At 41.9% G+C, this 16,313-nt stretch overlaps 1 protein-coding gene across 5 annotated transcripts in view; it reads left to right on the top strand.

Annotated features, from left to right (window-relative positions):
- MYOCD (myocardin) overlaps positions 1 to 16,313 on the top strand; it is a 233,328-nt gene that overhangs the window by 145,264 nt on the left and 71,751 nt on the right. Inside the window, exon 1 of one of the 5 annotated variants that reach the window (XM_083487491.1) lies at positions 1,833 to 1,866. The exons of the other annotated variants lie outside the window; for them this stretch is intronic. Within the exon in view, the coding sequence (XP_083343617.1) occupies positions 1,848 to 1,866 (19 nt within the window). The 5' untranslated portion in view covers positions 1,833 to 1,847. Of the gene's footprint in view, positions 1 to 1,832; positions 1,867 to 16,313 lie in introns of those variants that run through there. 5 annotated transcript variants of the gene reach the window in all.

The following is a 16,313-nucleotide window of genomic DNA, read 5'->3' as shown; positions in this document are numbered from 1 at the left end:
TCCACATCACAAATACGCCCAATGGTTCCCTGTTGCTCAGCTTCCAGTGGCATTGCCTTACAGTTTTACTACCGACACAAGTCAACCATCTAAGTGGCAGATGTGCTGTGAAGAGTCCCTTAACAGTACAGTGCTCTGATTTGATGTTCTCCTGGTCTTTTGAAAGAGTGTGTGCAGGTAGGATTTAAACGACTGCAGAACTATAAAGCCCTAAATGTCTAGGACCCAGCACACTTCCTTCTGTGAAACATAATGAGATTGGGATCAGTTCTCTCTGTTCAGGAAATAAGATAATTGGGAACAGCATCTATGGCATGCCCTCCCAAGTGACACCTTTCAGTCTCTGTCTTTGCACAGTTTTAGGATATTGCTGCTGAAGCTTTCATAATCAGCCTGTCATTTGACAATCAGGGGACCTCATACATTAACAGCGCTAAGACACCGATCTGGCTCTTATTTTACTGTTTTAGTGTAACTGTTTCATTCTGTTGGACAATGTGTTAACTGTTAACTTTTCTTCCTTTCTTGGGTGCAATGAGGCAGTAAAATGTAGCCAATTTTATCCTCACAGAAGACAGAAACATAAATGAACCCTTTTTAAAAAGAAATTTTCATTTTACACCTCAAGAAGGAAAAAAAGAACTATGTGTAGAGTTAAAGCATCAAGATAGATAGATAGATAGATAGATAGATAGATAGATAGATAGATAGATAGATAGAATAATGAATCAAATCTCTGTCTGAGGTGGAATTGCATGAGTCGTCCTTACTATGCACCTCATTTTAGAAAGATGGGGTGAAGTTGCTTCCTTGTTGCAGCTCTTCCTCATACATCTATCTTGGCTTTAATCATTGACACAAGCAGCGATGAGGACTTGTAGGTTTTTAATTCTCCAGCAGATCAACCTTCCGCCGAGTGATCTAGCTCCAACCCACTGGAGTAAGAGATGGGCACAAAGCTATCTGATTCTAGCAGAACAAAACAAATATTCTGGCCCTGCAATCTTCTGACCATATATAGACTTAACTAGCCTTTTGGAAGATATGGCTGATATCTGTGATCAGTACAAAGCAATTAGTTATGAAATGTCTGTGCCGCCAAAGGGTGGTTTATAAGGATACTTTTTTTAAACCATCTTTCCCCCTTTGTGTGCTTGCATGTATGTATTTCAGCTCATGGGGACCCTATTATTGCCACTGAATGCTGGGTCATTGTAACCGAGAAGTGCTTAGTAACAATTGAATCTGGGCAGCAATAACCAAATTGAGTAATTCTCAAATTGGAAATTGTTGAGAGAGAAATGTGAGCCTAGGTATTGGGTGCTACTCTCATGGCTGTAGGAATTTCTGCAATAAAAGTGCTGATTGTTCCCATTTTAAAGTGAACAGGTTATATATATCCTGTACGTTGAGCATCCTGATTTGCTTACACAAATTTTCTGCACATTTAGATTATATATGGTCTTTTGTTTTGATTTGTGTGGGGAACAATTATATGGCAATGAGTCTTCGTTCTACATTAATTCAGACTTGCTTGTGTGGTGTTTATACGTCTTCTGGTTGGTCTTTCATTTATCCCACACAGTGCATTTCCCCATCACTTTCCAAAACTCAAAAAACCAGATTGTTTTTTTTAAATAGATTCGTTGTTCAAGGTATGGGACTGTTTAATCTATTTTAATTGTGCAAACCTAAAGTTCTGATATGCACTTGAATCCCTTTCACAAAATTGTGACAGTCTGGATGTACCCTATGTTTTTCAGATTGCAATAGGATGTTGAGCAGTTTAAATACCACCCTACTCTCTGCTATACCCAATTTTGCAGAGATAAAAGAGTCAGAAAGTGATGTTCCAATCAGAATTTTGTAAGTTTCAGTATTTTATTAAAGTGTCTAATTCTGTAGCTATCAATATTTTATTAACTTTATGTATTTTAAAATAGTCGCTTGATCCTTCCAGGGCCCTATGTTTGTTGTTGTGGTGGTGGTGGTTGTTGTTGTTGTTGAGGAACCCATTGTTTCCACATAAACGGCACAATAACTCTCTGGAAGGTGAATTCAGAGGAGGGTCACAAGAGAAAGGAATTGAATTAGATAGAAAGTGAAAGCAAAGCCTCCAGGGTCAACATGCACTTTAATCTGTTACTAAGAATAACCTGTTAGTATAATATGCACAGCCTAAAAGCGAGAAGGCAATCAAACAAGTGTAAACTAATATAGTGAGCTATTGGTATAGGAGCATGTAAATTGGAAACAGGTGTTGAGTGACTGAGAGCAAGCATGTGATGACAGGGCGCTCTGAATCAAGGCAGAGGGTTTCTTTGCTGAGCATCTTGTTTTGCAGTTACTCTTAGTTTTGTTTGCTACAGTTAAAATAAATAAAAGCCAAACATGAATCAAACATGAGCTGGGATCCTAATGCTACATTAAAAAATTGTTTTGCTTTGGAAACTGCTCTTTGGGGTAACTGGAGCCTTGTTCTTCTGTCTACACTATCCTGTTGTAGATAATTTAAAGTTGTCCTGTGTGTGGATTTGGAGTGAGTCCCAGGAGCAGAGCCAATAGCAAACATCTAGCATTAGGGACATGTCCACTCTGTAAGCTTATCCTCTGACGGATGTTCTTGCAGGCTGGATCTGGCCAGTGAATGCCAGAAAGTGATGGTGTGGACAGTTTACAAGTTGCTTGCCAGGAAATGACCGGTGAGAGTAGATCATTTTCAAATGGGTTGGTGGACTCTGCAGACAGAGGATATCTTTTAGAGAACAGCACGGAAGTGTCCGTTCAATATGTTTATTCTAAATCACTGTCTGCTACTCTATTTACACTTTCCCTAATGGCTTTGGAGCTCCTAGCAGAGAGTGTAGATTGTTAACTCAATATTTGTGCATACAGTCACTGATGCACTGATATATAGTCACTTGGGGCTAAAGGAGACCATGTCTCCCTATAAATGCTTGCAACCATGTACAGATGCCAAAGTGTAAAATACATGTGTAAAATACCTCTGCGCTGCGTTAGTTATGAAGGTGCATCAGTTATGGTTCAAGAACATCATTTCTCGTTGAAATGTAAGGCAGCTACAGTGGGGACCCATCCTACTAGTGCCCCCTGCCCCTCATGGTACAGGGTGATGGGGCACAGGTAGGAGAGGCCACTTGCCCTGAGCCCATCAGACTCCCTGCCAGCCTCTGAGTCGCATCCTGAGGCCAGCTGAAGCTAGAATGTATTCAGGTGAGGAAAAGGGAACCCTATCTATCAATCCCTAGCAACAAAGAAGTAACATATGGACCACAGACAAAGCCTTTATTGATTAGTATCCAAGATGGAGTAGATACTGAAAGAGGAAGGACATGTGTGAGGATGCCAACTGGTCACCCAAGCTGGGCTACTGGGCCTTGCTCAGCAGCTCAAGGTATAGCAGGTGCAATGTACATTGTGGACCAGCTCCACATTAAGCACTTTCCCCTTCTACATAACTCTCATAAAGCTTGTCAGGATACAGGAGCCTTTCTGGAGCTAAGTAGGTTAGTGACCTCACAGAGGAAAAGCTTTTACCGCCCTTGTCCTGCCCACGATTCCTTCCTGTTTCAGTTGTTCTGCTGTGGTAGCAGTATCTTAAGAAGGTTGTGTTTGTATGTGACTTTTGTAGCAGAGCATGTTGCATATTCACAGTGCCATTCATTCATTTCCAGCTTTTCTGTAGACCACAGTGGCCTAGAATCTTTCTTTATGCACCAGGGCTTCAGTCCTCTAGATTTTATTAGCTATTTATTTTGCCATTTATGCATTTAAAACTCTTAAAACTCCAAGTTTAGCAATAAACCACAATACAAAGCAAACCTTTGGGAGATACCTGGAACTTCACCATCCTCCCTTCCCCCTTAGAGGAAGTGCTTCTGTTTCAAATGTTCTCTCTCTGCCACTTGCTTTTTGTGACAGAATATCATGTAATTTCTTATTTTGTCTCACACTTGCAGCTCATTTGTGCACAATGCTCAGACGTTATTAGATCTTTCAGTACGTTGTTGGAGTTTGCTTACTTGTTGATTGCTATAGCACAGGAATAGACTTCCTGGTGCCGTCCAGATATTGCGGGACTCCAACTCCAAATATCCCTCACTCTATCCCTCACTCATGAAAGTTGGGGGTCCAACAGCATTTGGAGGGTTTTTGACTGCAACATGCTTCACAATTTTGGGTGCCTTTGGGACACGCCCACCCTCCAATGTTTAATTTGTTTATTTTAAAGCACTGAAAGACCACTTAGTATCTTAAAAATATCTAAACAGTATACAATATAAAACAAAAATACAGCCCAAAACCAATGGAACAGCTGTATAAAAATGAGTAAAAGTAAATAAACTAAAAGTAAATAAATTCAGGGGATTCGGTCACATAAAATAGTCAGGTCTTATGGGTCAGCTTTACAAAAAGATACATTTTTACAAGATGTCTCAAGCAACTGATGGCTGCTTCTTCATATGTGGCAGAGGGAAAGGCATTCCACAGTATAGGGGCAACAGCAGAAAAACCCCATTTGGGGGTCACTGCCCTATGATATTCAGTAGGATGCAGTGCCATGAGTAGAATTTCTGCAGATGATCTACATGATCTTACAGTTCTGTGCAGGAGCAGGCAGTCTTTCAGGTAACAGAGTCCTGAGTTGTTCAGGGCTTTATCGGTAAAGAACAAAACCTTGAACATGGCTTGATAGCTGATCAGCAGCAAGTGTAGTTCCCTCCGCATAGGTGTAATATGCGCACATCCAGGTGCCCCACTCAGTAACCTGGCCACAACATTCTGAGCCAGCTACGCTTGTGGACCAGTCCCAAGACAAGCCCCATACAGAGTGCATTACAGTTGTGCAGTCATGAGGTTACCAGTGCATGAATCACAGGGACTGCACTATCTCTGTAAGGCTTTTAAATGTGTAGGCTGAGATCAACCTGTGCAGCTTAGCTGTTCTTAGGTTAACGGTTACATCAACATTATAAATATATGGTCAGATGCTTGGGAAATCTGTTATTTTGTGCCCAGTAAAATTTTAAAAAACATTAACTATATTTGTGTGTTCCCGTGTCCATAACTGAATTTTTTAATATATATTTCTGAGGCAGCGCTGTTTTTCTTGCTCACATTCGAACTGACTGCAAGGTGAAGTAATTTTCCTCAGAGTGGATGAGTTTGTGTGACTTTGCATTTTAAGGACATCAAAGAGTATAGTGTTAAATCTCCATCTTTCTTTGAGAAATGGCTTATTTTATTGATGTTTAATATATATGTAACTGTGGTATTTCAAATATTTTGTCTAATATCTCACAGATATTAGCTATCAGTGCACAGTCCCACTAACAATTTACATTTACATTGATTTATAGCAGCCGCAATAGTCTGAAGTATTGATCATCTCCATATGTTCAATACATCCATAATACTGACTGCATTATGTGGTGTTCCATAGGATTCCTCAGGGAGAAACATGGAGTAGCACCGTATTTATTGATATTCTGCCTGGATGAAGCCTAATGTGAGCAAACTGGATCAGAAATCTTCTATCCTAATTGTATAAATATTCTAAATGACTTGCTTGGAAAAGATTACGAGGAAGATTATGATGGAAAATATTTTGATGTCACAGTTGCTGTGCTTCAGAGTACCTTCAGGTAGACATCATTGTATTTTGAGGTTTCTGTCCTTTTTCTCCTCTCCACATCCAGAGAGAGGATGTGGACATCTAGGAACACGGTGTGAGTGTCTTCTTATATCTGCAGAAGGGTTTTGCTCCTATATGCTATTTTTATTATGAAACATGGAGTAACCTGTCCCATTTCACTGTCTGAGGCAAAACGGGCAGGTGCCACCCACCTGCCAAAGCCTTGCTTACCAGGGTCTACTTGACTAGTAGCAATGAAGGTCTGTCTCAATGGTTTTGTTATAATGTGGAGAGTCTTTGTTGTGGGTATTGGGAACGTGGCAATATTCTAAGCACCAGAGGATTACCTTTACCTAGTTTCACTTTCCATTCCTGTTGGTAGTTTTAATTTTGTACAGGCAGTAGCCATGAGAGGTTCTGCTCTAGTTCCAGTAACCCTCATAATCTACAGACATAGTCTATGCAGAGCTAGTCTAACCTGACGTGCGTCAGGGGTCTCACTGATGCCCCTTCCCCTTGCAAAATGCAATAGCTTAGAAACACATTTTTAAACGCTGACTTGAGCCAAGTCCTCTTGGCCACTTCACAGGACAGAAATTATTTGAAATGTGTAGGCTACACAATACTACTTAAAATAGCCTATAACGAGTGGAAGTGGGGAGGGGGAGAGATTAATGGCTTAAAACAAAATAATGAAAAGGTCATTCAGACCGTAATTGTCAAACCCTCCCTGTGCTGTCTCATATCCATATCAATTCTGTTTGATGGTGACTCAGAAAATGATCCCTGGCATTTATCTTTCCCTCAGACTTTATGAAAAATTGATTGACTCCTTTTGCCCAAGAAGTTGCATTAAATAAGAAATAAAATGTTGTTTATGGGCAACTTTGCCTTCTAGCAATCAGAAAGGGCCAGTTTTATAAGAACAGGGCATCAATTTTTAATACCGCAAAGTACCTGCATATTTGACATGGCAAACTGAAATCTTTGGATATTATCCTCTCTGGAATGATCCCTGGAGTTAAACAGAAACAGCAGGCCCTGTTTCCCACTGTTCCCACCTCTTTTCACCCTCCAATAATACTTGTGAGCTCTGAATGAGAGAGGATGATAACATTGGGGGGGGGAGGCGGTTCTGATTAAGAGGGTGTTCGTGAGATTGCTTTCAGACATGGGCTGGCTCCTAGGTTGGCCAGGTGCAAAAGAGGACTTTGCTTTTGAACCTTTAAGAGTTATATAAATGAGGACATTTCACCCAGGTGTAGTTTGCATGACAATCTTTGTACACGTGTTTGGGATTTATTAAGCAATGAACAAGTCTGCTGTAAATAGTATGAGACTCCTCCTGCAAAAACTGCAGTCTATGGTAGCACAGCTTAAGAGGTCTACAGGACCTAGCTCTATGCCTGGACTGTTGGGTTTAGGTTGTGGCTTTGACCCTTTCTTCATTTTCATCTGGTAAAGAGAAAGCTGGAACCTTCTCCTTCCCTGGTTTTGGGATTGGAAGCTGCCTCAGGTCCAAAGGCTGGTCAGTGTTGGCCCACTGTTGTCTTACTCAGACTGGCATCAGCTCTTTAGAGCCTTGGGCATCTGAGCACAGGACTTTCTGCATGCAAAACATGTTCTGTACCACTGCGCTGTGGTTCCTCCACCCCACTCCCATGTTTTTGTTTGTCTCTTGTGCTCACAATGCATGCATCTATAGAGACATCAGCTCTTAACGTTGGTTGAAGACGGTTGAAGAGCTGTCAGCTCTCAGTGAGTTTCCTGGGAAATTTTGAAATGGAAAAAAATGCCAATTAAATTAGGGGAATTCGCATAGGGGGATTTGCATCATATTTTTTTCAGTTTGCATCAGAAATTTTTCTGGGGTCATGGAGAGTGATTTAATTTTGCTTGCTCATTTTATTTGTATTTAGTATGTGAAGCAAAAAAATTCTAAACCGCCAAATTTTCCTAATGTTGTATTTGCAACTGCCATTCATTCATTGCTACTAATTAACTTAAGAAGTCCATGGAGTTTTCTTGGCAGGGATACTGGAGCGGCTTGCCGGTTCCTGCTCCAGGTGGATCACGTTTGGTCAAAACTCTCCACTATTACCTGTCCATCTTGGGTGGCCCTGCACGGCATATCTCATAGCTTCTCTGAGTTATTCAGGCCCCTTCGCCACGGCAAGGCAGTGATCCATGAAGGGGCTCCATGATCACTGCAGATGGTGACAGCAGTCATGAAATTAATAGATGCCTGCTTCTTGGGAGAAAAGCAATGACAAACCTAGACAGCATCTTAAAAAGTAGAGACATCACCTTGCCAACAAAGGTCCGTATGGTAAAAGCTATGGTTTTCCCAGTAGTGATGTACCATCAAGAAGGCTGATCGCCGAAGAATTGATGATTTTGAATTATGGTGCTGGAGGAGACTCTTGAAAGTCCCATGGACTGCAAGAAGATCAAACCTATCCATTCTTAAGGAAATCAGCCCTGAGTGCTCACTGGAAGGACAGATCCTGAAGCTGAGGCTCCAGTACTTTGGCCGCCTCATGAGAAGAGAAGACTCCATGGAAAAGACCCTGATGTTGGGAAAGATTGAGGGCACAAGGAGAAGGGGACGACAGAGGACGAGATGGCTGGACAGTGTTCTCGAAGCTACCAGCATGAGTTGGACCAAACTACGGGAGGCAGTGGAAGACAGGAGTGCCCGGCGTGCTCTGGTCCATGGGGTCACGAAGAGTCGGACACGACTAAACGACTAAACAACAAACAACAACAACTTAAGAAGTAGAAAATTTTCCACCCCACATCACTAATGAAACTGTCAAGTTCAAATGCCTGTAAAGTTAGAGGTGCCATGAACCCTGAACAGACAAGACCTATTTTGGTTATACTTTGCCCACATGGGCTGGAGAAAATGCAGAGCTTATCAAAATGTGTTGAAATGTACTTTTGTTTGTTTTGCATAGATATTCTTGACTGAAAAAAAAAATCCTGTGCAAAGATCAGGTTTTGGGAAAATGAGAGACACGGCAGCTCATTTTATTTATTTGCTTGTAAACTTTGTATTCTGCTCTTCATTTCCAAGCAATTTTAGGGGATGCCCATCAGTTCAACAGTTTTGAATTCTCATGGCCAACTTTAGCCAGGAGCTCATTCATGTTAGGCCCAATAAAAAAGAAACTGCCTGAAGAATAGAGACCTCTTCTATTTTGTCCAGGTTTTCCTACTCTTACAATTTATCACCCCTTCGTCTAAGCACAGATTAGTTGAGGGAGCGGCATGTGGTCAGTGTACCAACTTCAGGCTAATTTGGAAGGGCTGTGGCCTTGCAGAGCTGCCATTCTAGCACCTTGCCTCAGCCATAAACTCATTCCAACTTAAAAGGGAAAGTGACCCAGATGCATTGTTGCACACAAGTCTTCAATTATACAATGTCCTGCAAGCATCAGATAAAGCAATAACACAGAAAAAGGTCATAACAACACCAGCTATGTCATGAATAGCAGCCACAAGTAGCGGCCAGAGACTTGATCCAGTCTAGGACTAGAGCGATGAAGAGATAGAAATGCTGCTGGCTATGAGTCCTTTTGTAGTGTGTTCCAAGCAGCTGTCAACTGCTCAGACTTTGAACGACTGGGACCTCCCAAAGGAAAATAAAACCTTCAGAGTGGCCAGCTGCAAGAAAACAGTGGATTTTTGAGGATGCACTGCTGAGGGAAACATGAACAAACGTAGGAGATAATCGGGTTTATTTCTCTGCAGGCTAATGTTCTGCAGAAGGGGTAGAGATAAATAGTGGTTCATTTGAGGCGTGTCATGAACTAGATGAACTTCAGCTATTTAGTTTAAACAAATGAAGAAAAGCAGCAAAGTACTAGGTATGCAGAAGTATGAAAGTACTTTTGCGGAAGACTCTACTCCTACAGCTCGTTGAACATAATTATATTTCTTCTGCTGGCAATGGTGTCGTTCTTATTTCTTTCCTCTGAGCCCCACTGGTTGTAAAAATTAATGGCATCAAAATATCAAGGCTTGGATCCTAAGGTAACTTAAGATAGCTCGTGTAAGAAACATTTCCTATCCCCTCCTCCCAACTGCAGCCACCTGTGACTTCTGAAAAGCCTTTAGGAGACCTCCCTGAACAATGTAGAATGGGGCATGGAGGTTTGCTGAAGGGAGGAGGGAACAGGACACTTCCTTATGTTAGGATCCAAGCCCCCACCCTCAGCACCCTGTAGTCATTCCCACATTGTTCAGGAGGGGACCCTGAATCTCCAGATATGCTTTTGGGGGAGAGCGCAAGGAGCTGCATGTTGCAACGGGGAAAGGAAATTTTCTTTCTGTGAAATTTCCTGAGGAAATTATTTGCCACCTGTGTTTCCTGTCTGCCTTTCCAGACTTCCCAATACAGCTTCCTCATAGTGTCGCTTGTTCCTTAGGGCAGCAGTGACTGTTGGGTCCTGTATACTCATTTTGATAGCTGGAATCTTTACTGTGGCTCAGTGGCACAATTCATAGTGATGATCCCTCAAATCATGGTTTGGAAGGATTCCAAAATGAGTCATGGGCTTCTGTGCTTCCTTCTTCAATTATTACCTGTTATGCATGATCTTTCTTTCTCTCTCTGTTTAGTGCCAGCTATTCATAATTGGTTGTCCTATCTGTGGTGGACTATGGTTAGCTTTGGGACGCGGGTGGCGCTTTGGGTTAAACCACAGAGCCTAGGGCTTGCCAATCAGAAGGTCGGTGGTTCGAATCCCCGTGAGGGGGTGAGCTCCCGTTGCTCGGTCCCTGCTCCTGCCAACCTAGCAGTTCGAAAGCACGAAGTGCAAGTAGATAAATAGATACCACTTTGGCGGGAAGGTAAACGGCATTTCCATGCACTGCTCTGGTTCGCCAGAAGCATCTTAGTCATGCTGGCCACATGACCCGGAAGCTGAATGCCAGCTCCCTTGGCCAATAAAGCGAGATGAGCGCCGCAACCCCAGAGTCAGCCACGACTGGACCTAATGGTCAGGGGTCCCTTTACCTTTTTATGGTTAGCTTTCGCTCTCTAAATCTCAGAATTCATTTTTCAAATTGGGGTTCTGGAGGATGAGTGCTAACCATGGTTTGCCAACCATCACTTGAGGGAAGAAAGGAACATATGGTTTGTGCACAATTATCCAAACCAAGGAGGGGACACCTTCCAGATGTCACCCAACTTTCAAAGCCAATGACCAGGGATGATGGGAGTTATAGTTCAGCAACATCTGGAAGGCCACAGGCTCCCCATCACTGCTCCAAACCATGACCCATCTGTTCTGAGAACTAAATAAACTAACTATACATAGGTTAATAATAAAAAGTGTTTTACTCAATTTCTCAGCATATTCCTTCATAGCTAGGACAGAGTTCAGCTAGCCAATATGCACTGTATGTTTATTTTCCTATATGACTGATTTTATGTTCTTTCCCAGTTTCCCCTTAAGTAAACCTTTTCGATTTGTTGAAGAATATTGGGTTTTGCCTCTGGAATTCAGTATTTTGAACTTAAGCCTGCATAAGACCTACTGCTTAGCTCTATGCTATCTTGACTTTAGTCTTCAGTAGAAGTGCTATCAGGGTTTGAAAGGTCCATTATTTAAATAGGAAAGGTAGGTGTTTGTGTGTGTGAGAGAGAATGAAATTGTCATTTCAGTTCCTGAAGATTTGGTGTTTTTAGATATCCTACCTACTATAGCTTATCCTACCATTTGACATCAAGATGGGAATCTTTGCATGAGAAATACATGAACTTCATGGGATCAGTCCTTTATTTTTCTTCAGACAGGGACTCTGATCCTCACATTATATGCTTATTTGCATCCATTGAAATTGGAGGGGCTTACTTTATCCATAGAAAATTTTGAGTGATGGTCTCAAATTTTTACTCTTAAATGTGTCAGGCAGAACAACCCCCTCTCAGCAACAAGTAATTCTGAAGATTTTTAACACTGGACCATCAGAGCTCCCTGGAGTCTCCCATTCTTTAGCTTTCCATCTCCACTCTGGTCAGGATCCAAGACTGCATAATAATATCACACTTGGATTTACACTTCTTCTTGGCTCCCCGAGTCATTAGACTGTTCTTAATATGCATGTAGCCTTTTCCTGTGTTTTGAATCAAGACGGCACCAAGCATTCTTTCCAAGGTGTACTGGCTCCAACTCAGCTGTTGTGTTGATCTTAATAGCCTCCAGGTTCTTTAGGAAGCTAAGGATTCTACTGCTACTGTTGACAAACTATTGTTCAAAGAATCTGGAGGCTCACTAAAAGATCTGGGTAATGAGAAACGGGCTGAATGATACCTTTTAGCTGCAGGGCCTGGCAGTGGTAATGCAACCTGAGCTGAGCAATTAATCTAGCACAATTATTTGCAGCATTCCCTTCCTACAGAACACTAGAAAGGGTCTGAATACTTCAGATACTGTAGCAAATTAGTTGCACATCTGACTCTCTAATGAAAGTCAAGAGCCATGTGCTTTGCCAGCAGCCTTGTTTAATGCTATGCCTTAAAAAAAATATTAACCAGGTCATGTCAACACTGGCTGTTTACTAACTTGTCAGTGTCAATTAATGATTCTTTGCATCTAAACTCGCATATACTGAAATATCAAAGAACTGAATGACATGGTGGTTTTGCATTTCCAAGGTATTGCAGGTTAGACTTTGCTGTCTTTGGATACAAAAAAGTGTGTATGGACAGAATACTAAAACAGTTGGTTATAGGTATTGTAACTGTTTATGTTGAATGAAGAGGATGACTGATAAAATCACCTTCACACATACACATGTATCCAAAGAGTCATTACACTGTATTTATTAGAGGGTGGGCGGGGAAGATGTAGAGTGGAACCTGGACTTACGTACGGCTCTGCTTACGTATGATTCTAGTTACAACCTTCAGTAGGTGCTTCGACTTATGAACTTTCCTCTAGATACGAACAGAGGCCTTGCCAGAAGCCCAGAGCTTGCCTGGCTGGTTGTGGGGAGAGGCCACCAGGGAGAGGCCTTGCCGGCAGCCCAGAGCTCGCCCGGCCAGCTGCAGGAGCATCACCAGGCCTCTGTTGCCAGGGAGAGGCCCCTGGTTTGCCAGAGCTCACCCCACCGGCTGCGGAGCAGCACTGGAGCCACTGCCACCGGGGAGAGGCCTTTTATGGGTATAGACTAAGTAAAACTTAGTTGAACACCACTCAGGGCTTTTCCACACTTTCGCTTGTTCTGTGCCTAGAAAGCGTGGGTCCAAGCGGTTTTCCATTTAACCTCCACTTTCTAGGCACAGATCTGAGAGGGTTTCCCCTTGCCCTGCTCCTTTCCTAGGGGAAATCCACTCTTCAGCTCTGAATCAAAGCAAACATCAACCTGGAAAAAACCAGAATTGCCATTTGCTCCAATTCCACACTAAGGAGCAGTTCCGCAGCAGGACAAGAGGAAGTGTGGATAAGCCCTCAGTGAGATTAAGGTTAACAGTTTGCTTGACGGGTCATATAAAGTACAGTGGTACCTCGGGTTAAGAACTTAATTCGTTCTGGAGGTCCATTCTTAACCTGAAACTGTTCTTAACCTGAAGCACCACTTTAGCTAACGGGGCCTCCCACTACTGCTGCGCTGCCACTGCGTGATATCTCATCCTGAAGCAAAGTTCTTAACCCGAGGTACTATTTCTGGGTTAGCGGAGTCTGTAACCTGAAACGTCTGTAACCTGAGGTACCACTGTAAAAGGATTTAGATGTTTAATACTGCGATCCCAATCCCATGCATGTTTTCTCAGAAGTAAACCCTTCTGTGTTTGACTAGGTTTGTCCCAGGCTATTGTGTGTACAGGATTACAACCACCAAGAAGTGAGAGGTTGTGTGTTTTCATGCTTCCTCTTCTACAACAAAATATATACTGTCTCCACATTTGAACCTTCCATGTTTCACAGGTGGGGCAGGGGAAGATTTGAAAGTAACAAGCAGGAAGGCAGGCAAAGTTCTTCTTTGGTTTGGACCTTACAGAGGAGTACAGAATCAGCACTTTATATAGATGAAGTAGTTAAAAGACTAATGGAAAAGATAAAGTGGAGTTTCCTTCAGCCACAGAAAATGAAACGAATGCAGACTGACAGGTTAGGTACAGGTTGAATACAGGCTATGCATTTAATGCATATCCTCCCTCGCAAAGAATTTTGGGAACTGTACTTAACTCCTCATAGAGTTACAGTACCCAGCACCTTTAAAAGAATTCAGTTCCAAGGATTGTTGGGTGGGTGGAGTAATGTGCTTTAAATGTATAGTATGTAAGTAGCCTTAGAATCAGCTAAAGAAGAAACTTCTTCATGTTGACTGTCTTATTTATCTAAGAGATTGGGCAAGGTTCTGATAGTGAATGTTCATATGACTGGTGATTTGCGTTTATTACGTATTTGAGTATGTGCATGCCTGTGCCTGTATGGACTGCTTTCAACATAACATTTTATGTTACACTTTTTAAAAAAATTGAATGGTGTGAACACATGTTTGTTGAACCAGTGTGTAGAAAGTGATCATTCACACAGCTTTTCCAGACCTAGCCCCCATTAATGCAGGGAGGGGACACAACAGGAACCTGTCTCTATCTTGGAAATACATATATTTGCAAATTGCATATTCCTAGGAACCCTTAAATCTGTCAGCATAATGCTATACATTTGATTTGGATAGCTTTTGAGCTCTCTTTCAAATTATATGCTATATGATTCTATAGCAGAAATTGCCACATTTTTATTTTTGGCATGAGGTTTGGTAAGAGTTTTGATTCCCCCCCCCCCCCCCAGTTTCCTATAATGCACTCTTTCTTGTACCATACTAAGACTCGTTAAGTAAGATTGTGGTTGCTCAGCTGCTATTTCAGGATGGGATTCCCTTGAATGCATTTTTCTTTCTCCACTGCAAAGTGCATTTTGTGTGTGAATAAGGAGCAGTACAATGGGCAAGATGGAGAGTTTGGTTTAAGCCGCAAAGACCTGAGCTGTAATGAGAGGGGACATGTGCAGTCTCTGCTGTGATGTTCTCCTCCCCTGGCACAGCCACTTGTAACAAGTTTTACGGGAATTGATAAAGTCAGACAGCTGGATGGAAGAGCTTAAATACGCCAAACTTAAACATGCGATTGAGGACATAAATAACTACATTCCTGCTTTCATGTTTATTGTACAATTGCAACACAACCATATTTGGAATAACTGTTCTAATATTTGAATGCAAGATGATTGGAGTTTAGCTATTATGTTTTGAATAAATTATTGTGGAAATTGAACGTTTCACATGGCTGTTATTTCTTCCATATTCACCAGTGACACCAATCCATAACCTTAGGAGACAATACGGTCTTGTGGTTGGAACACAGGAGCTGTGAATATTAAGTTTAAATATTGTTTTCGACAGAGCACCCTCACTGATCTTAAGCAAGTCCCTATTTTCCTCTTTCCATTCACATTCTGAAAAACAGAAACACATCTTTGTCCAAGGAGAGAAGAGCTGGAAATTTTTGGAATAGTTGTCACTCCCTTTGAAGAAGCACCATGAACAGTCAAACAGAAAGTGAACTGTTGCTTATTCTTTTCCAAGAAGTTAGGATTCCAAAGAATGGGAAGAACATTCAAAAGAAGTGCAAATATCCAGTGCACAATGGTGATATCTACCATGAACGTAAAAGCTTAAGAAGAGCCTTCTGGATCAGGCCAATGGGCCATCTAGTCCAGCATCATGTTCTCACAGTGGCCAACCAATGTCTGTGGGAAACCAGCAAGCAAGACCTGAGCACAAGAGCACTGTCCCCTCCTGTGGCTTCCAGCAACTGGTATTCAGAAGCACTACTTTCTCTGACCAATGGCTAGTTGTCATTGATAGCATATACTCCATGAGACTCTTAATCTCAGGGTTGTGGGTCCCTGGAATTTGTGCATGAATGCAAATCTGAAACTACTGAGTTTCTAGACACATACCAATAACTTGCTGGGCATTTTTATAATTAAAACATCAACACCTTTATAGCTCTGTAGATGGAAGACTGACAACCCTGAGCCCTTCTCAGCCCATCTCATCTCACCTTTCACTCCTTTGGCAGCTGCTTCTCCTTCCTTTCCTCTTAACCAGACTGCTCTATATGGCTCTCAGATTTCTACATCCAGTAGCAGAGCATTTATGTACGGGATAGTCTACATCCTTAGGGCATCCTTGTACGTGAAATTGCCTGTCAAGAGTTCTGACTGGGTTGTGATTCTGCAAGAAGCAATGCAAAATCTATACACTCATATTTTTGATTAAATAAATATTTTTGATGAAAGTGGGGATTTCTTAAGAGCTTTTAATTTGTTAATTTGGGAATTCATTCCCATTTTATCCCAAGGTCTGAGATAATTATATTTTCCTTTGAGTCCAACAAAACTATCTTTTACTAAAGGTGTGGGAAATCTTTGGCCCTCCAGATGTTGCTGAACTACAAATCCTATAAGCCTCAGCAAGCATGGCCAATGGTCAAGGATGATGGAAGATGTAGTTGATCAACATTTGGAGGGCCAAAGGTTCCCCATACCTAACCTACTGTAATATTTGATGTCATCCTCAGTATCCCTTCAGGGAGGGGGATCTCTGGTCTTCCAGATAGATTTTTTGGACTCCA

The sequence above is a fragment of the Podarcis liolepis genome, assembly GCF_965112155.1.
Source record: "Podarcis liolepis genome assembly, chromosome: 2".
Classification (NCBI taxonomy): Eukaryota; Metazoa; Chordata; class Lepidosauria; order Squamata; family Lacertidae; genus Podarcis; species Podarcis liolepis.
This window is presented reverse-complemented; position numbering and strand designations above follow the sequence as displayed.